At 50.1% G+C, this 22,036-nt stretch overlaps 1 protein-coding gene across 1 annotated transcript in view; it reads left to right on the top strand.

Moving 5' to 3' along the window:
• LOC122922324 (ankyrin repeat and SOCS box protein 10-like) overlaps positions 1-21,804 on the top strand; it is a 31,913-nt gene extending 10,109 nt beyond the window's left edge. Inside the window, exon 3 of the mRNA XM_044272899.1 lies at positions 21,696-21,804. Coding sequence (XP_044128834.1) covers positions 21,696-21,804 — 109 coding nt within the window. The remainder of the gene's footprint in view (positions 1-21,695) is intronic.
• Positions 21,805-22,036: the final 232 nt, after the last annotated feature.

Below are 22,036 nucleotides of genomic sequence, written 5' to 3'. Positions count from 1 at the left end.
CAGATAACCCTCCAGTACAGTGACCCGGATAACACCTCCATACAGTGGGCCGGGATAACACCTCCATACAGTGACCGGATAACACCTCCATACAGTGACCGGATAACACCTCCATACAGTGACCAGATAAACACCTCCATAACAGTGACCAGATAACACCTCCTACAGTGAACAGATAACACCCTCCATCAGTGATAACACCTCGATACAGTGACCAGATAAACCCTCCATACAGTGACCGGATAACCAACTCCATACTTAGTGACCGGATAACACCACCATACAGCGATTAAACACCTCCATACAGAGGATAACCACCTCCATACAAGTGATAACCCCTCCATACAAGTGACCGGATAACACTCCATACAGTGACCGGAGAACACCTCCATACAGTGACCGGATAACACCTCCATTCAGTAATCGGATAACCCCCTTCCTATAGTAACCGGATCACACCTCCATACAGTGGACCGGATAATCACCTCCATACAGTGCATTTAGATAACACCTCCATACAGTGACTCAGATAACACCCTCCATACAGTGATAACACCTCCATAGACTAATAAACACTCCATACAGGGACCGGAAAACACCTACCTACAGTGACCGGATAAACACTCTATACAGTCACAGGCGAACACCTCCATACAGTGATTAACACCTCTATACAGTGACTGGATAACACCACCATACACTAATAACACCTCCATACAGGGACCGTAAAACATCTACATACAGTGACCGGATAACACCTCCATACAGTGATAACACCTCCATACAGTTACCGGATAACACTTCCATACAGTGACCGGATAACACCACCATACAGAGATAACACCTCCATACAGTGATAACACCTCCATACAGTGATAACACCTCGATACAGTGACCAGATAACACCTCCATACAGTGACCGGATAACACCTCCATACAGTGACCGGATAACACCTCCATACAGTGACCGGATAACACCACCATACAGAGATAACACCTCCATACAGTGATAACACCTCCATACAGTGACCGGATAACACCTCCATACAGTGACCGGATAACACCTCCATACAGTGACCGGATAACACCTCCATACAGTGACCGGATAACACCTCCATTCAGTAATCGGATAACCCCTTCCTATAGTAACCGGATAACACCTCCATACAGTGACCGGATAACACCTCCATACAGTGATTAGATAACACCTCCATACAGTGACCAGATAACACCTCCATACAGTGATAACACCTCCATACAGGGACCGGAAAACACCTACATACAGTGACCGGATAACACCTCCATACAGTCACAGGCGAACACCTCCATACAGTGATAACACCTCTATACAGTGACTGGATAACACCACCATACAGTGATAACACCTCCATACACTAATAACACCTCCATACAGGGACCGTAAAACATCTACATACAGTGACCGGATAACACCTCCATACAGTGATAACACCTCCATACAGTTACCGGATAACACTTCCATACAGTGACCGGATAACACCACCATACAGAGATAACACCTCCATACAGTGATAACACCTCCATACAGTGATAACACCTCCATACAGTGACCAGATAACACCTAAATACAGAGATAACACCTCCATACAGTGACCGTATAACTCCTCCATATAGTGACCGGATAACCTCTCTATATAGTAACCAGATAAGTCCTCTATACAGTGACCGGATAGCACCTCCATACAGTGACCGGATAACCCCTCTATATAGTAACCGGATAACACCTCCATACAGTGACCGGATAACACCTCCATACAGTGATAACACCTCCATACAGTGACCGGATAACACCTCCATACAGTGATAACACCTCCATACAGTGACCGGATAACACCTCCATACAGTGATAACACCTCCATACAGTGACCGGATAACACCTCCATACAGTGATAACACCTCCATCCAGTGACCGGATAACACCTCCATACAGAGATAACACCTCCATACAGAGATAACACCTCCATACAGTGACCGGATAACACCTCCATACAGTGATAACACCTCCATCCAGTGACCGGATAACACCTCCATACAGTGATAACACCTCCATACAGTGACCGGATAACACCTCCATACAGTGATAACACCTCCATACAGTGACCGGATAACACCTCCATACAGTGATAACACCTCCATACAGTGACCGGATAACACCTACATACAGTGATAACACCTCCATACAGTGACCGGATAACACCTACATACAGTGATAACACCTCCATACAGTGATATCAGCTCCATGCAGTGACCGGATAGCACAGGCATATAGTGACCAGATAATACCTCCATACAGTGATAACACCTCCATACAGTGATAACACCTCCATATAGTGATAACACCTCCATTAGTGTTGATCGAGCACCATAGTGCTTGGGCCGAACACATCGGGATGCTCGGGTGCTCAGGCCGAACACATCGGGATGCTCGGATACTCTACTGGGCAGCCGAGTATAATGGAAGTCATCGGGAGAACCGAGCATTAAACCAGGCAGCACCTACTCTGAAGAGGGGAGGGCGTCTGGTTCATAGGAAAAGGTCAGAAATTGATGGAAACACCACTGAAATGGTTCGGGAACAGCACGGGGAGGAGGTCTGGATGCATCTTGGACTCCCAGGTCGCTGTTGGGAACGATGTTGTCCGAGTAGTGCGCCACTTTTACAGACTGACAATAATACGCACAAAACCGAAGATAAAATCGATTTTAGAGGGAAAATTGTTAGGAAACATTCTTTCCTGTATATTTACTTGTATATAAAGTGCAAGTGCTGCCAAAAATTACAAGGAAGAGGCTCCGATACAAACTGTATATCACATAAAGGGGGGCCTCATTCACATTGTGGTACAATTGTTCAGGCAGTGGGACTCCTACACTCATAAAGCCTATGCACTAAGTGAAAGGGCTGCGAAAAAGGCTGCCAAAAATTACAAAGAACCGGCACTCCAATACACTCTTAGTTACACATAAAAGAGGGCATCATACACAGCCTTGAAAAATTATGATTGATGGCTGCTGGTGACCCTCAAAAACATAAGAAGGAAGGGCCTGCTGGTTACCCTCTAACACATTAGGGGCGAGGGCCTGCTGCTGAGCTGACCATCTAAAAGATTAGGTGTGAGGGTCTGCTGCAGAGCTGACTCTCTAAAACATTATGGGCGAGTACCTGCTGCTGAGCTGACCATTGAAAAAATTATGGGCGAGTGCCTGCTGCTTAGCTAACCATTGAAAAAATTATGGGGCAAGGGCCTGCTGGTGAGCTGACCCTGTAAAACATTATGGTTGAGGGCCTGCTGGTGAGCTGACTCTCAAAAACATAATATGCAAGCGCCTGCAGGTATGCTGACCCTCTAAAAGAGTGTAGGTGAGAGCCTGCTGGTAAGCTGACCCTCTAAAATATTGTAGGTGAGGGCCTGCAGGTGAGCTGACCCTCTAAAAGAGTGTAGGTGAGAGCCTGCTGGTAAGCTGACCCTCTAAAATATTGTAGGTGAGGGCCTGCAGGTGAGCTGACCCTCTAAAAGAGTGTAGGTGAGAGCCTGCTGGTAAGCTGACCCTCTAAAATATTGTAGGTGAGAGCCTGCTGGTAAGCTGACCCTCTAAAATATTGTAGGTGAGGGCCTGCAGGTGAGCTGACCCTGTAAAACATTATGTTTGAGGGCCTGCTGGTGAGCTGACCCTCTACATTAGGAGCGAGTGCAGACATGTTGATATGATGGAGGAGGACGAGTAAGGGAAGATTGAACCATATACCTTTGTTTGTGGTGGAAGGGGTGCATGGGAATACAGTGCCTTTATGTTCAGCCGCTTTCCTCTGGTGGAGCGGAGAAGTCAGGGGCAATCCAGGCCTTGTTCATTTTAATAAGCGTCATCCTGTCAGCATTTTCAGTGGACAGGCGGATACGCTTATCTGTAAGGGTAAGGCCAGCACCTCCAAGGTGTAGAGCGCCAGTTCATGCCACATGTTTAGTTTGACACCCAGTAGTTGTAAGGCACAGAGGGATCATTGGGGACGCTGACACGGTCTGCTATGTACTCCTTCACCATCTTCCAAAATGTTTCCCTCCTTGTGCCAGTAGGCCGCGCATCAGGGTGAGGGTGCTATCGGGGTGTCAAGAAACTGTCCCAGGCCTTGGAGAGTGCTGCACTGCTGTGTGTTCCCCTCATCTCCCCTCCTCGGTTGGCTAAGAAACTACATACTCTGCCGCCAGCGTTGTCAGCTGGAAATTTTTGAAGCAATTTTTTCCACAAGGACCTTCTGGTATTGCACCATTTTGCTAGTCCTCTCCACCACAGGAATGAGAGATGAGAAGTTCTCTTTGTAGCGGGGGTCAAGAAGGGTGAACAACCAGTAATCGGTGTTGTCCAAAATGTGTAAAACGTGTGTGTCATGGGAAAGGCAGCCTAACATAAAGTCAACCATGTGTTCCAAAGTACCAACAGGCAAGACTTTGCAGGAGTTCCCAGAGATGCTTAGCACTTGGTGGCCCTTTTGCCTTCACTCTGCGGTCCAGCTCACCCCAAACCATCTCGATTGGGTTCAGGTCCGGTGACTGTGGAGGCCAGGTCATCTGGCGCAGCACCCCATCACTCTCCTTCATGGTCAAATAGCCCTTACACAGCCTGGAGGTGTGTTTGGGGTCATTGTCCTGTTGAAAAATAAATGATGGTCCAACTAAACGCAAACCGGATGGAATAGCATGCCGCTGCAAGATGCTGTGGTAGTCATGCTGGTTCGGTATGCCTTCAATTTTGAATAAATACCCAACAGTGTCACTAGCAAAGCCCCCCCACACCATCACACCTCCTCCTCCATGCTTCACGGTGGGAACCAGGCATGTAGAGTCCATCCGGTCACCTTTTCTGCGTCACACAAAGACACGGTGGTTGGAACCAAAGATCTCAGATTTGGACTCATCAGACCAAAGCACAGATTTCCACTGGTCTAATGTCCATTCCTTGTGTTCTTTAGCCCAAACAAGTCTCTTCTGCTTGTTGCCTGTCCTTAGCAGTGGTTTCCTAGCAGATCTTCTACCATGAAGGCCTGATTCACACAGTCTCCTCTTAGCAGTTGTTCTAGAGATGTGTCTGCTGCTAGAACTCTGTGTGGCATTGACCTGGTCTCTAATCTGAGCTGCTGTTAACCTGCGATTTCTGAGGCTGGTGACTCGGATGAACTTCTCCTCCGCAGCAGAGGTGACTCTTGGTCTTCCTTTCCTGGGGCGGTCCGCATGTGAGACAGTTTCTTTGTAGCGCTTGATGGTTTTTGTGACTGCACTTGGGGACACTTTCAACGTTTTCCCAATTTTTCTGACTGACTGACCTTCATTTCTTAAAGTAATGATGGCCACTCGTTTTTCTTTACTTAGCTGCTTTTTTCTTGCCATAATACAAATTCTAACAGTCTATTCAGTAGGACTATCAGCTGTGCATCCACCTGACTTCTCCACAACGCAACTGATGGTCCCAACCCCATTTATAAGGCAAGAAATCCCACTTATTACACCTGACAGGGCACACCTGTGAAGTGAAGACCATGTCAGGTGACTACCTCTTGAAGATCATCAAGAGAATGCCAAGAGTGTGCAAAGCAGTAATCAAAGCAAAAGGCGGCTACTGTGAAGAACCTAGAATATGACATATTTTCAGTTGTTTCACACTTTTTGTTATGTATGTAATTCCACATGTGATAATTCATAGTTTTGATGCCTTCAGTGTGAATCTACAATTTTCATAGTCATGAAAATAAAGAAAACTCTTTGGATGAGAAGGTGTGTCCAAACTTTTGGTCTGTACTGTACCTTCATGAAGTTTTTGGCTCATGTTTGGGGAATGCGATAACTACACTCTTGGGGATTGCTATTTCACAATACTCCCTGAGTATAAGCTCTTGTAAGAGCTTGTTCCTGGTTCCTGTCTCTGCATTTAGGAGAGGTTCACCCACTGGAGCCTGGAGCCTTGTCGTAGGTCCAGGGTGGGTAGGAGACGGCGAGACCTCCACCAAGCTTCGGCAGTTCGTGGGGCCTGCAGCGCTGACGGTGTCAAGTGGAGTGCTTGGAGTCCTCTGGAAGCACTAGGAGCATCTATCGACGGAGGTACCCGTCGGGGTGCTAGGCGTTCCGTTACATTGGTGGCAGCAGTGGGATGGCGTCCTAGTGCGAGGAGAAGCAGCTCAGAGACACCGGTAACGTGTGGAGTTACAAATTGAGGGCAAAGCTAGCACTCGTGCAGCGCCCCTGGGAGCAGAGGTATCCAGCGACTTGGAAAAGACAAGTAAGGAAGGCTCTGAAGATGACTGGCTGGCCGAGGTGAGGCAGCGAGTGGCCCAGTATGGAGGTAATGTGTCCATGGATATATGCCAGGCCATCTGGAACCAGGTCACAGCCAATCGACACGCAAGGATGGAACGAGAATTCCGACTGGCGAAAGAGAGAGAAATTGCCCAGCGGAAGGAGTGTTACAGCATCCGAGCAGAGGCTGCATCCGAGGAGGTTAGCAGTCTCCCCCTGAGGCGGCCAGAGGAACCCAAAGTAGGGGTCCTCATAGACTGGTCCTGTGAGTAACCACAACAGGCAGGTGGAGACGGGACCGAGGGCTCTCCATCGGGATGCTGGGCAGCTGGCCCAGACCCTCAGCAGCAGCCGGAGTTGTCAGGTGTGGACGCAGGTGGTCCTTACTCGCAAATGTTGAGGGACCTCACAGACTGGTCCTAGGAGGACCCACAGATGGCAGGTGGAAATGGGACCGAGGTCTCTCTACCGGCCCTACAGGGATGCTGGGCCACCTGCCCAGATCTCCAATGGCAGTGCATATCACAGGGAGAGGAGACAACCGGTCTCTCTCCCCAGCGGCAACCTGAGTTCCAGGGGGAGGAGATGCGAGGTCCCTCTGCTCTTCAGCAACCAGAGTCCTGGGGAGGAGAGGCAACCGTCCTCACCTTCCACCAGCAGCCAGAGATACCGGGAAAAGGGGAACACAAGCCCCTCTGCACGGGCACAGATGAGACCGCGGGCTCGGTGCCAGTCCTACAGGGATGCTGGACGGTCGGTCCAGATCCCCATCCATCTCCGCAGGGATACCAGGAAGAGGAGGTAAGCAAGCCCTCTCCTTCCCAGCTACTTCCCAACCGAGTTCTAAGGGCAGGGGATGAGCCTGCGATACCCACTGATCCCTTCCCAGCGGAAGAGCTGGCATCCGGGCAGAGCGCCGCTAGCCCCTGCTCCACTGACCCCCTTGTTACAGGGCTGGCTTGCACCCCCTCACCCCAGCAGAAGAGCTGGCATCTGGGCAGAAGGCAGTCGGCCTCTGCCCTGCCCTATCCTTTTCTCCAGAGCCGGACTTCCCACAGGCATCCCCAGCGGAAGAGCTGGCATCTGGGCAGAGCGCAGTCGGCCTCTGCCCACCAAGTACCTACAGCTCCAAGCTGGAGAACCACAAGGAAGCAAGGAGTAGCAGATGCCCACTCAACAGCTGGGGACATACAGAACAGAGCCAGGCCCCAAGATTTAACAGGTCCAGTATTGGGTTGTGGTTGGACTGCCAGACTAACCCAGGTATCTGGTTAGTCTTCCCTGGGAGAGGGAGATGTGTGGCGAAACCAACCTCGCCACTGGGTTTTGGAGAGGCCTGTTTATCAGACTCTTGCCTCAGGATTATGGCCCTTTAAGATACTTTTACTAACTTTTAAACCCTTGAACCGATTCAAGTGAATTTTGGATAGGTTTGTCCCCAAGTTATACTGGTTAAATTGATATAAGTTATATGTATGTACAATGTAACCTCACAAAGTTGTAACAATTTATAAGAAGTGTAACTTTTCAGCGTAGGAGATAGCTGAGTAGATACAGAAATTGACTCAATTATCTCCTAGACAGAGGGGAGGAATATGCTGGGTGTGTTTATATTGTCCCATTGTGCCATTGTCCCATTGTGTGTTTAAATGGTGATTTCTGTCCTGTTGTCTCCACATGTGTATTGGCGATTTCCCTTTGTCCTGAGAGATAATTGGATTGCTCCTCGGGTGTCTCCAGGGCAGAGAGGAGGAAACCATGATGCATTGTGGGGATGTGTGGTGTCTGTATCCTGAATTGCTACATATCTGTCTTGTGTCCGATTGGTTGCTGTACTTACATTGTATGTGTTGTAATATATTGATTGGTTGTATTTCAAAACCCTGTGGGCAGTACTATGTTTGTGGATTGTGAATAAAAGAGGCTGTACGTGCAGGTACAGGCAGAGGCTGCTTTTATACCTTCATGAAGTATTTGGCTTATGTTTGGGGAATGCGATAACTACACTCTTGGGGATTGCTATATCACAATACTCCCCTGAGTATAAGCTCTTGTAAGAGCTTGTTCCTGGTTCCTGTCTCGGCATTTAGGAGAGGTTCACCCACTGGAGCCTGGAGCCTTGTCGTAGGTCCAGGGTGGGTAGGAGACGGCGAGACCTCCACCAAGCTTCGGCAGTTTGTGGGGTCTGCAGCGCTGACGGTGTCAAGTGGAGTGCTTGGCGTCCTCTGGAAGCACTAGGAGCATCTATCGACGAAGGTACCCGGTCGGGGTGCTAGGCGTTCCGTTACATACTGAATAAGGGGTTTGTTATACCTGCTTCCAGAAAATACTGATTGAGGAATGCAATATAACTGCTTTCACAAAATACTCATTAAGTGGTTCGATATAACTGTTTCCACCAAATATTGATTGAGGCCTGCAATATACCTGCTTTCACTAAATACTGATTGAGGGGTGCGATATACCTGCTTCCACCAAATACTGATTGAGGGGTTCTATACTGTACACCTGCTTCAGCAAAATACAGATTGAGGAATGCAATATACCTGCTTCCACAAAATACTGATTAAAGGGATTGATATACCTGCTTCCAAAAAATACTGTCTACTGGGTTTGATATACCTGCTTCCACAAAATATTAATTGAGGTGTGCGAAATACCTGTTTCCAAAAAATACTGATTAAGGGATTCTATATACCTACACCCTCCTCATCTTCTGTATCTGCACCCTCCTCACTCTGCTGTGTGCACCCCCAAAGACACCACCACCATATCCCCTCCACTCGAGTCAGAGGAATTATTTTCCCATCTATTCCCAGACCTTAGTGATGAGCAGCCATTCTTGTCATCGGATGAGGAAGAGGAGGTAGCAACGGCCGCCACCCAGCGGTCTGATGAGAGTACCCAGACCCAGATCAGCCCAAGGAGGGTGGTCCCTGCTGTTGCTGCCTGCTCCGAGATCTCTAATGTCAGTGGTGGTGAAGGTGACGATGATGACATGTCAATGGACGTCACGTAGGTGCCCACAAGAGAGGAAGAGGAGGAGAGTTCAGAGGGAGAAACGGAGCAGCAGATAGGGAGGAGAAGCAGGCAGAACTCGCGGTGCAGAGGAGGCAAAAAGCAGACTGCAAATGTATCTGGAGCGAGCCATCCACCATGCATGGTCACATCTGGCGCTCCCAGGACGCCGGCACATGGCTCCGCAGTGTGGGCTTTTTTTAACGTGTCCGCTGCTGACAATAGTGTTGCCATCCGCAGCCTGTGCTGTCAATGCATAAGTCGCGGTAAGCCCAACACTTACCTAGGTACGACTGCGTTAAAGGGAACCTGTCACCAGGATTATGTGTATAGAGCTGAGGACATGGGTTGCGAGATGGCCGCTAGCACATCCGCAATACCCAGTCCCCATAGCTCTGTGTGCTTTCAAATCATTTTTTTTACACAATAAAAGCACACAGAGCTATGGGGACTGGGTATTGCGGATGTACTAGCTGCCATCTAGCAACCCATGTCCTCAGCTCTATACCAAAAATCCCGGTAATAGGTTCCCTTTAAGAAGGCACCTGGCCTCCCATCACCGAGCCCAGTGGGAGCAACGCCATCAGAACCCACAAAGCCACACTCCCGGCGCTCCACATCCTGCCTCTTCTTCTTCTTCTTCTCTCTCCTCCCAGTTGTCCTTCACTCCACCTTCCACCATGCCGTCGTCGCGTTTATCTGGCAGAAGGCAGGTTTCCGTGGCCCAAATTTTTGAGCGTAAAAAGTTGATGATGCCAAATAACCCTCTTGCCCAACGCTGACCGCTGGCTTGTCGGAGCTGCTAGTCCCCAGAAGGAAAACTGCTAGTCCCCAGAAGAAAATATTTCTCTGCTGAGCGCGATGAAACGGCAAAATTACACACGTGCTGTGCATGGCACACGTCCTGAACTTAGTCGTGCAGCAATTCATTGCCAAATACCCCGGGGTCCAGGACGTCTTGCGGCAGACCAGGAAAATCTCTTGCCGTTTTAGAAGATCTTACACGGCCATGGCTCGCCTTGCTGACGTTCAGCGGCGACACCACCTGCCCGTCAGACGTCTGATTTGTGACAGCCCGACGTGCTGGAACTCCACCTTGTATATGCTTGATAGGCTGCTCCAGCAGAAACGTGCCGTTAATGACTACCTGTACGAACTCTGTGGCAGGACCGGTTGTGGGGAGCTTGGTTTCTTATCACCACGCCAGTGGCTGCTTATGTGACTCATGCAGACTTCTGCGGCCATTTGATGAGATCACCAAACTGGTCAGTCACAGCCAGGACACCATCAGTGACATCATACCTTACACCTTCTTTCTGGAGCGTGCATTGCGTCGTGTCATTGATCAAGCCGTCGAGTTGCAGGAAGATGAGGAAGTCGCAATGCTGGATGAATTCCCAGGGGGTTCTACTCCATCTGAGACAAGTCAGCGGGAGTCTGAAGAGGAGTCAGAGGAGGATGGAGGCTGGGGGGAGGAGGAGCAAGAAAAGCAGGCTTTGAGGGGGACTTTAAACTTTTCAGGGATCCCTGGTGTTTTCTGTGGCTGGGGGAGGATACAGAGGACAACATTCTCCTGGGCAATGAAGCATAAAGGGCAAGGACCAGTACTGGCTGGCAACATACTTAGACCCCCGGTATAAACATAAAATGGCGGACATGTTACTAGCATCACAGAGTGCTGGCAGAATGCAGCATTTCCAGGCCTTGCTGCGAGAGATGCTGCATTCGGCTGTTACACCCACAGCGAAACAGTTGCGGGTACCAATCCTACTGCGCCTGCAAGAAGAGAGCAGTTTGAAGATGTGTTGGTTACTTCGGATATGAGATCATTCTTCTAGTCAACCCATCGACAGTCGCCCTCTGGATCCAGCCTCACAGAACGCCTAGACCGACAGGTATCCAACTACATCGGGTCAATTTGAACACTCTGAGAAGCGAGGAACCCCTGGACTACTGGGTGTGCAGGCTTCACCTGTGGCCAGAGCTGGAACTCTTGGCTTGCACCTCGTCGAGTGTCCTGTCTGAAAGGACGTTCAGCGCAGCAGGGAGGATCGTGACCAATAAGCGCACTCGCCTAGCTCACAACAGTGTGGACTACCTTACATTTCTAAAAATAAATGAGGCATGGATCTCTGAGGAATTCAACACCTGTGACGACCACGTGTAATTGAATTTCCTCATGCCAGCCCACACATATCCGCCACCACCCAGAACAAAGAATGGTCCATGTCTTATGTACAGTGCTGCCCATAATTATTCATACCCCAGGCAAATTTTGACTTAAAGTTACTTTTATTCAACCACCAAGTATTTTTATGATGGGAAAATGACATAGGTGTCTCCCAAAAGATAATAAGACGACGTACAAGAGGCGTTATTGTGGAATAAAAACATTTCTCAGCTTTTTTTTGCATTTGAGCAAAAAGTGTCCAGTCCAAATTTATTCATACCCATCTCAATAATCAATAGAAAAGCCTTTATTGGCTATTACAGCCAGAGTCTTGTCTACAAATGCTCGCAGTTTAGGGAATAAGATCAATGAACTTGAGTCTATAATGGCATCTGAGAATATGGATGTAGTGGCTGTTACTGAGACGTGGTTCAATGGGAGTAATGATGGATATAACAATACCAGGGTTCTCTCTATATAGGATAGACAGAGAAGGCAATAAGGGGGAGGGGTGGCCCTGTATGTGAAAGATAGCAAAAAAATTGAATTTGATACAAGTTAGTGAGACCAATTTAGAGTCCGTTTGGGTTACATTGCAGCTTGATAATCATAAGGTACCCTGTTTCCACGAAAATAAGACAGTGTCTTATATAAATTTTTTCTCACAAAGATTCGCTAGGTCTTATTTTCAGGGATGTCTTATTTTTCCATGAAGAAAAATACGGTACACATTTATTGTTGAACAAAAAAATCAGGGTGGGGAGGGGGATCACTTAAAATGACACAGGGGGATCAGAAGGAGGAATCAAAATGGCACAGGAGAATCAGAGGGGGGGATTACCGTACTGTGGCGAAACCAACCTCGCCACTGGGTTTTGGAGAGGGCTGTTTAAAAGCCTCTTGCCTCAGGATTATGGCCCATAGTAACTTTAAAGGAGAGAACAGACCGGCCGCACAGCTTAAATCTGTCTGTAGAATTGTATTTTATGTTATTATGCGTTCGGTTAAATTGTATGTTATGTGAGGGCACCCAGATAGCTAATATTATTGTATTCGTGTATTCTGAGTGCCATTCACCTAATGATATGCACTCAGACTTGAGCTATCTGGGGATATGTTAAATGTCTGTGTTTGCTGTGGGGGTGTGCCATTGTGTGTTTGGGTGGTGATTCCTGTCCTGTTGTCTCCACATGTGTATTGGTGATCTCCCCTTTGTCCTGAGAGATAATTGGATTGTGTTCGGTCGTCTCCGGGACAGAGGGGAGGAAACCATGATGCATTGTGGGGATATGTTGTATCTGTTCTGTATTTGAAAAACGGTAATAAAAACCAGGCTGGGTGTGCCAGCACGTCAGATCACTGCTTGACCCTCAAGACGGAGCCTTGTCTCGTTATTGGGGGGATTCCCTGTATGCTGTTGGAGACTGATTGCCAGGAGTGTAAGCCGACTGAATGCTTTTCCTGTTCGCCTGCTGACAGCTACTTGCGAGGTTCCAGTTTGGAGTGCTATTTTGTATCCAGTTCGGGAGGTTGGTGTTCTGTGGTAGCTGTGCCTGTCTCTCGGAAAGGGGCATATCGCCTAAACGGATTTTAGCCCCTTGTCTGCTGAAACGGTGCCGTTACATTGGTGGCAGCAGTGGGATCGTTCCTACAGCCAGAAGGACAGCTATAGGAGACACCATTTCTTTGGATTCTACAATTTAAGGGCAACACATGTCCCAGTACAGCGACCCTAAAAGCACCAGGATGGAACCAGCAGTGTTATACGAGGAGGAGGACCTGGATGGCCGGGATGCATTAAGGAAAGGCATCTGGTACCAGGCCCTGGATAATGTACAATACCAGCGAGGTGAGAGTCTCCCCAGTGAAGAGCAGCGGTTGCAGAAGCAAGTGGCCCTGCGGATGTCCTTCCTGGGAGAGCAGCCCCTGGAGGAATGGGTGATAGAACTACAGCACCGGGTATGGCAGGAGCTATGGCTGGAGGATGCCTACCAGGCGCTTTGGTGGTATGTGGCACAGTTTATACCCTGGACAGCTGAGCATGACAAGCCAGAGGGAGAGGAGTTTGATGGTCCTGGCTTGTTATGGGAGTCCTTTGCAGAGCCTGACTTCGGGAGCCCTGCACAGTCCAGACTTCAGGACATTTTCTATGAGAGGGAGGCTAGGCATGAGTGGGATGACCCCCATGAAGTAGAGAAAGACCTGGCTCACCTAGCAACCCTGGAGTGGGAACTGGAGCAGGACTACCGAGATCTCTTCCACTCCATTGAGAAGGCTCAGCAGGACGGTAAGGTGACAGACCCAGATCCAGACCCATTCAGCTGGGCAGATATTGTAGAGTGTTACTGGGAAGGACCCCAGGTGGCCGGTAGAGATGGGACCGAGGTCTCTCCGCCGGTCCTGCAGGGAATTGGGAGCCCAGTCTCCATTCCCCAGCGGCAGTGTGAAGTGCAGGGAGGGGAGAGCAGCGGCCTCCCTCCCAAGCGGCAGGCTGAGTTACAGGGGGCAGAGGTAGTTGTTCCTGCCCCCCAGCAGCAGAGTAATATGCCGGGAAGGCAGTGTGAAATGCAGGGAGAGGAGAGCAGCGGCCTCCCTCCCCAGCGGCAGGCTGAGTTACAGGGGGCAGAGGTAGTTGTTCCTGCCCCCCAGCAGCAGAGTGATATGCCGGGAAGGCAGTGTGAAGTGCAGGGAGAGGAGAGCAACGTCCTCCCTCCCCAGCGGCAGGCTGAGTTACAGGGGGCAGAGGTAGTTGTTCCTGCCCCCCAGCAGCAGCATGATTTTTTGGGAATTGGGAGCCTAGTCTCCATTCCCCAGCGGCAGACGGAGTTACAGGGGGCAGAGACAGTCGGTCCTGTCCCCCAGCGGCAGAGTGTCCTACAGGGGATAGAGAGCCCAGTCTCCTTTCCCCAGCAGCAGGACACTGTATTGGGAGCGGAGGCGGTCGGTCACCCTCCCCAGCGGCTGGAAGTATGTATGGGAGAGGAGCACGTTACCCCCTCTCCCCAGCGGCAGATTAACACACCAGGGGGAGACAGTAAGCCCCACAACTGTGCAGATGGGACCGTGGTCTCTGCACTTACAGCACAGGGGGTAGGGACAGTTGTTCCTGTCCCCCAGCAACAGGGCAGTTTAGCCAAAGGGGAGACAGTCGGTTTCCCCCTCCAACAACCAGACTCCAACCAGGCTTCTTCCATGGTAGCGCTGGCACCAGGGCAGAGTACCGCTGATCCCTGCCCACAAAGCAACCTCCACTCCAGGCCAGGGAGCAACTCAGAGACCGGGAGTACCAGCTACCAATATAACCTTGGTGGATTCACTGGACAGAGACAGGCTACTAAATTCAGCAGGTCCAGTATTGGGTTGTGGGTGGGCTGCCAGACTAACTCAGGTACCGACCGGCGTGAGGTCAGGTATCTGGTTAGTCTTCCCTGGGGGGGGGAGATGTGTGGCAAAACCAACCTCGCCACTGGGTTTTGGAGAGGGCTGTTTAAAAGCCTCTTGCCTCAGGATTATGGCCCATAGTAACTTTAAAGGAGAAGACAGACCGGCCGCACAGCTTAAATCTGTCTGTAGAATTGTATTTTATGTTATTATGCGTTCGGTTAAATTGTATGTTATGTGAGGGCACCCAGATAGCTAATATTATTGTATTCGTGTATTCTGAGTGCCATTCACCTAATGATATGCACTCAGACTTGAGCTATCTGGGGATATGTTACATGTCTGTGTTTGCTGTGGGGGTGTGCCATTGTGTGTTTGGGTGGTGATTCCTGTCCTGTTGTCTCCACATGTGTATTGGCGATCCCCCTTTGTCCTGAGAGATAATTGGATTGTCTTCGGTCGTCTCCCAGGCAGAGAGGAGGAAACCATGATGCATTGTGGGGATATGTTGTATCTGTTCTGTATTTGAAAAACGGTAATAAAAACCAGGCTGGGTGTGCCAGCACGTCAGACTACTGCTGACCCTCAAGACGGAGCCTTGTCTCGTTATTGGGGGGATTCCCTGTATGCTGTTAGAGACTGATTGCCAGGAGTGTAAGCCGACTGAATGCTTTTCCTGTTCGCCTGCTGACAGCTATTTGCGAGGTTCCAGTTTGGAGTGCTATTTTGTATCCAGTTCGGGAGGTTGGTGTTCTGCAGTAGCTGTGCCTGTCTCTCGGAAAGGGGCATATCGCCTAAACGGATTTTAGCCCCTTGTCTGCTGAAACGGTGCCGTTACACGTACCATTTTAGTACCCCCTTCTGATCCTCCTGTGTCATTTTGATTCCCCCCTGATCCCCCTGTGTCATTTTAAGTGATCCCCCTCCCCACCCTGATACCCATGTGCCATTTTAAGTGATCCCCCTGTGTAATTTTAAATGATCCCCCTCCCCTGTGCCAGGTATTTAGTCCCCCCCTTCACCAGACATCCCCCACCTTCCATCAGATATCCCCCCCCCCACCTGTCACCCCTGTGTGTCCGTGCCAGCCAAGTTGTCAGTCATCCAGACTCCATCAGGGCAGAGCGAGCAGTGGGCGGAAGAAGGCGGCAGCTTGTCCTTGCGGCGGCGCACGACTGCGCTGCGGCCAATCATTGCGCCTGTAGGGTCCAGAGGAGTCAGACGCCTTACAGTACCGTAGCTTGGGGGGCCTTATACTGGCTTTATTATCGGGGAGGCCTTATTTTCGGGCGGATGCCTTATATTACAGCGCAAGGCAAAACTAGAAGTAGGTCTTATTTTCGGGGGATGCCTTATTTTCGGCGTCAGGCCTGTCAGGGTGTAGTTTAGCCTCCCAGACGTTAGAGGGAGCTAGAGAGCCCTAGATATATATAGGAAGGCCCAGACAGGGGAGGGTCAGTGTATGCCAGGGGACTAGAGGAGTCAGCTCGTCAGCCTGAAGCTCCTGAGGCTAAGGATAGCTCAGTAGAGACACCCCAGTAGTAGGAGAGGACCTCCTGGGAGAAACCTGCAGCCACCTTCCAACCCAGCAGAGAAGTCAGCGGCGAGCAGAGGTACTGTGATATATAGAGCAAGTGCCAATACTGGAGGAAGATTTTATACACCAAGGATTCAAGCCAGCAATTAGGCATCCGGGCCTTGGGATCCAGCCAGCTAGAATAGCGGAGGGGATAGAGCAGCATAGCACTGCAAAGCATTAACTGTTTACCCTCCAAGTATCTTGCAAGATTTAAACCTGCCGTGCTGTAAAGTGAACCTGCCGTGCATTTATACTGTAAAGGACTGCATCATCATCTACTGTAACTGCCTGTATAAAGTTGGACTGTTTTCCCAAAGTAAAGCAACGTTTGGTTTGCCATCTGTATACTCCCTTAATACTCCTACAAATCGGTGTGCCACCGTTACAGGCACTGGCGTCACGATTCTTAAAGGGACCTTGCCTCAGGCACTCAAAATACCTGCAACATCCCGGGCACCTCACCCACCATCAGGCCTGGTCCCTCCATACAGAGTGTGCCCCAGAGGAACTAGTGTCTACCTCTCCTTCACTGCCGCATGCCTGCCCAGGGTTCCCCTCTAAAAAGTGAGTAACCCTCACTCTCGCTATACCCTGCAGGTCTGGCATGCTGCAGAAACACGGTAACTTGTGTAGGTGTGATATATAGACCGCCCGGCCAAGTCAAAGAATTAGATGATTTACTAGTTGAGGAAATAGCTAAAATGACATTGAAGGGAGAAGTTATCATTATGGGAGACTTCCTGATGTAAACTGGAAAACCTAAATAGCCAGTTCTGCCAGGAGCACAGATATTCTAAACTCCCTACTGGGATCATCTCTATAGCAAGTAGTGGAGGAGGCCATTTTACAGGGCCGGCTCCAGGTTCATGTGGGCCCTTGGGCGATAAAGTCTCAGTGGGCCCCCTTATATAGTGATAACTCTTTGAGTACAGACAAAGTATTCAATATCACCTGCAGTCCTATGTAAAACCACAAATAACACAGTGATGGCTATCTGAGTACAGAAATGTAGTAGTGTTACTTGCAGTTCAATGTAAAACCACAGATAACACTAGTTCTGATAATGTGGCAGTATTACCTGCAGTCCTATGTAAAACCACAAATAACACTAGTGTAGATCATGCAGTAGTGTTACCTACGTCCATAATGTGCCTCTCTTTGCCTCTCCCACGGGACTCCATGCTGGTGGCGCTGCCTCTTCTTCCTTCTTCTTGCCCCGCACAGAACGTCCCGATGCAGCTGCGTCAAGATATAGGAACACTGTGGGCACGGTTATGGTGACAGACACAGGTGACAGACACACACATACAGGGACAGACACTTCTGCGATGGTAAGATCGTCACAGCACCTGCTGTGTATGGGGTAGGCTCACCGCCACAGTCCGCTCTATCCATTGTCTCAGCACCGCATAGTGAGTGGGGCTGCCACATTATGTATATACATGTACAGTGGTGTATCTTGGTTTTGTGCTGCCCTAGGCGAGACTAAACTCGGGCACCCCCCTAATATAAATTTGACCCACCCCTTCCTGTCACGGCCAAACCCCTTCCTCTGTAAACCCCACCCCTTCCTCTTTAGGCTCCACCCTTTCCTGTTTTGCATACTAATATTAAGAAATTTATCGCGATAACGATATATATTTTGCAATAAATACCCGTTTAAAAGAAAAAAACACAAGGGGATGTTATACTGTATGGGGCAGCCTCAAGGAGACGTTATACTGTATGGGGCAGCCTCAAGGAGACGTTATACTGTATGGGGCAGCCTCAAGGAGACGTTATACTGTATGGGGGCAGCCTCAAGGATACGTTATCCTGTTTGGGGCAGCTTCAAGGAGATGTTATACTGTATGGGGGCAGCCTCAAGGAGACGTTATACTGTATGGGGCAGCCTCAAGGAGACGTTATACTGTATGGGGCAGACTCAACGAGACGTTATACTGTATGGGGGCAGCCACAAGGAGACGATATACTGTATGGGGGCGGGGGCAGGCACAAGGAGACATTATACAAGCTGTACGGGGGGCACACATAAGGAGACGTTATACTGTGTTATACTGTATGGGGGGCGGGGACGGGGGCAGTCACAAGGAGACACTAAACTGTATGGGGGCTGCCACAAGCAAATAGTGCACTCTGCACTGTGTCATAAATAAATGTGGTATGTGTGTCAGACTGTCTATGGTGGCACTGGCCTCTCCTTGAGGATGCCCCATACAGTCTGTATGGGGCAGCCTCAAGGAGAGGCCAGGGCCACCATAGACAGTCTGACATCATACCACCTTTATGAGTCTCACTCTCACTGTGCACGTGCACTATTTTCTACAGGGGAATCCTCCGCGCCTGCGCCGACAAACCCCCAGCAGAGCTAATCAGGAGCCGAGGGGAGAGATGCACCTCCCACGTCACTACTAAAAGTGACGTGGGTAGCAAGGCCGGGTAGGTGAAAATTGCGGAAACACCTGGGGTCGGGAGGAGGAGGGAGGAGGAAGTAAGTCACTCCTTCACTATGTGGCGCCGGCGATGCTGCCGCTCGCAGCGGCATAGTGAAGGATCGGCAAGCATCGGACAAAGCAAGGGGAGAAAAAATTGGCGTATTTGTGTACGTTAACTAACTAGGCAAACAAGGCATTTTGCCGCCCCATTGGCAAGTGCCGCCCCGGGCAAATGCCTTGTTTGCCTCGTGATAGATACGCCTCTGTACATGTATATGGATGAGGCAGGGCCGATCCTACACGGGGTGCAGTGGGTGCCCCGCACCCCAGCGCTGTCACCCGAAAGGCGCCGAGCGCAGGGCCGGACTGGCCTGCCGGGATAGCGGGAAATTTCCCGGTGGGCCGGCAAGCCTGAGTGCCGCAAGGCCGCGGTCCTGGTGACAAGTGGGGGCGGCCGCGGCCGGCGGCAGAGCAGGAGATGAGCGCCTCCATTGCGGAAGCGCTCATCTCCATAGTCATCTGTATTGCCGTCCTCAGGACGGCAATACAGATGCCTGTGCTGCGGCAGAGGAGGGAGAGGTGTGTCCCCTCCTGTTCCTCTGATAGGCTGCCGGCTTAGTGCTGGCAGCCTATCAGAGCTCAGGCTGGTGCAGGCGGCGCGATGACGTCATCGCGTCGCCTGAGCCGTATAGCGAGGGACACAGACGGAAGAGGCGGCCTGCATCGCATCGCATTGCTGGAGGTAAGTATAAGTGTATTATTTTTTTTTATTTTTTTATATAGGTACAATACTGGGCTGGCACATGATAAGGGGGGCTACTGGGCTGGCACATAAGGGGGGCTACTGGGCTGGCACATAAGGGGGGACTACTGGGCTGGGCTGGCACCTGATAAGGGGGGCTACTGGGCTGGCACATGATAAGGGGGGACTACTGGGCTGGCACATGATAAGGGGGGACTACTGGGCTGGCACATGATAAGGGGGGCTACTGGCACATGATATGGGGGGCTACTGGCACATGATATGGGGGCACTCTGGCTACTGGCACATGATATGGGGGGGCTCTGGCTACTGGCATATGATATGGGGGGCTCTGGCTACTGGCACATGATGGTGGGGGCCTCTTATTTCTGGCACATGATTGGGGGCACTCTGGCTACTGGCACATGATATGGGGGGGCTCTGGCTACTGACACATGATATGGGGGGGCTCTGGCTACTGACATGATATGGGGGGGCTCTGGCTACTGGCACATGATGGTGGGGGGCTCTTATTACTGGCACATGATTGGGGGCATCTATGGGGGCACATCTTACTGCAGATTATTGGGGGGCACTATAGGGGCATCTACTGAGGCTAAAAAAGAAGATATTTTATATGGGGGCTCTGTATAGGGGCATTTTATACTGGGACACATTATGGTGGGTACTATGGGGAAGGGGGGGGGCACTATGGGGGTCATCTACGGGGGCACTGAGAAGGGGTATTTTATATTGGCACATTATGGGAACATTAGCTCAACTGGGGGCATAACAAATGTTTTGCATATTATAAGGAGAATTATTACTACTGGGGGGGGGGGCATTATGGTGGGCTTTATTACTCCCCCATGGTATGACCCCCTAGTAGCGGCACCAGCCTCTCCCTGCTCTGCTCTCCCTCTGCCCTTTCTCCAAATCCTTATTATGAAATCTTTCTCATTAGGTTAAAGCACAACATCAGCTCCGCCGAGCCCCCGGCCAAAGTGTGGAAGTGGCGTCCGAGATCCCCAAGGGCCAAGTCAAGTAACTGTAAGTTTTTATGGGGGTTCTACAAAAGAGCTATCGTGGGGCAAAGTTCATATTCGTGTTTACACACGTGTTTTAAAATGAATGCTTTCTCCTATTATAAACAAGTAAATAATGACGCAATGCTGTGGGGCTGGTGTGCAACTTTTTCCAGGGCTGGTTTTTATCCCCAGTCCGGCCCTGGCCGAGCGAGCCGCCGGGACTTTTTTTTTTTTGACTTTTTTTTTTTTGACTTTTTTTTTTTTGACTTTTTTTTTTTTTAAGCCGAGCCGCCGATTCGTGGGGCTGAAGTTGGGGGCTGAAGTTGTTGCCATAGAAACATTGTAAAGGGGAGGAGTTAGTAAGATAACCACGCCCATGTGGGGGCGCCAGAAATATTTCTGCACCCAGGCGCCTGTGACCCTAGGATCGGCCCTGGGATGAGGAAAAGAAATGCACAGCAAGCAGTAAAGCAAATTTTCCTAAAGGCTCAGTCAGCAGAGAGTGAGTCTGTCATTACTGATAACTTCCGTGATAAGTTATCAGTAACTCACTGCTGACTGCGGCTGGACATGCTGCTAAGCCTTTAGGAATATTAGCTTTACTGCTTGCTGTGCATTTCTCATCGATATACATTACATTAGATGTGGTAGCCTGAGGTTAGGTATACTGGGGGGTCTACACCATGCATTAGCCCTGCAGCCACCCCCTCATGTTACTGGTGTGTGGTGTCAGTGGTCACACGTCACAGGACTCACATCTCACACTGACTGCTGCCCTGGGTGAATGGGAAGTCACTGTGTGTCTGACCTATAATGTACTGCATGTAATACAATCTGCTAATGTCGATATTAAAGAAACTCTTACAAGTCAGCTCCATCTTAGGAACCACAACTGAAGGAACGATTCTTGGATCTGCCCATATAACAGGTACTGTAGATCAGAGTTTGCGATGTCACAGTATGCACGGGTGTACTGTTCCAGGAGTCCTGGTTTCTTCGGCGCTCGGCTGTGTCTTCAGCTCCGCCCCTGCTGTGATCAGCTCCGCCCCTGCTGTGATCAGCTCCGCCCCTGCTGTGATCACGTGCTTCTTCCTCCAGTCCTCTTCCGATCTGCTGGAGATCCTATGATATGGCAGCGCAGCAGCAGCATAAAGTTAAAGTACTGTACGTCAAAATGTTTAAAGGGGCCGCGGAAACTAGTGGGCCCCTTAAGGAACAGTGGGCCCCGGCACTTGCCCGGGTATGCCGGGTGCTAACGCCGGCCCTGCCATTTTAGATTTAGTATTCACAAATGGAAATTTGGTATCTGATATTACTGTAGGGGAAAGCTTGGGATCTAGTGATCACCAGTCAGTGTGGT

Source organism: Bufo gargarizans, unplaced genomic scaffold, assembly GCF_014858855.1.
Source record: "Bufo gargarizans isolate SCDJY-AF-19 unplaced genomic scaffold, ASM1485885v1 fragScaff_scaffold_189_pilon, whole genome shotgun sequence".
NCBI lineage: Eukaryota > Metazoa > Chordata > Amphibia > Anura > Bufonidae > Bufo > Bufo gargarizans.
Note: the sequence above shows the minus strand (reverse complement) of the source record. Positions and strands in the feature narration are given on the sequence as shown.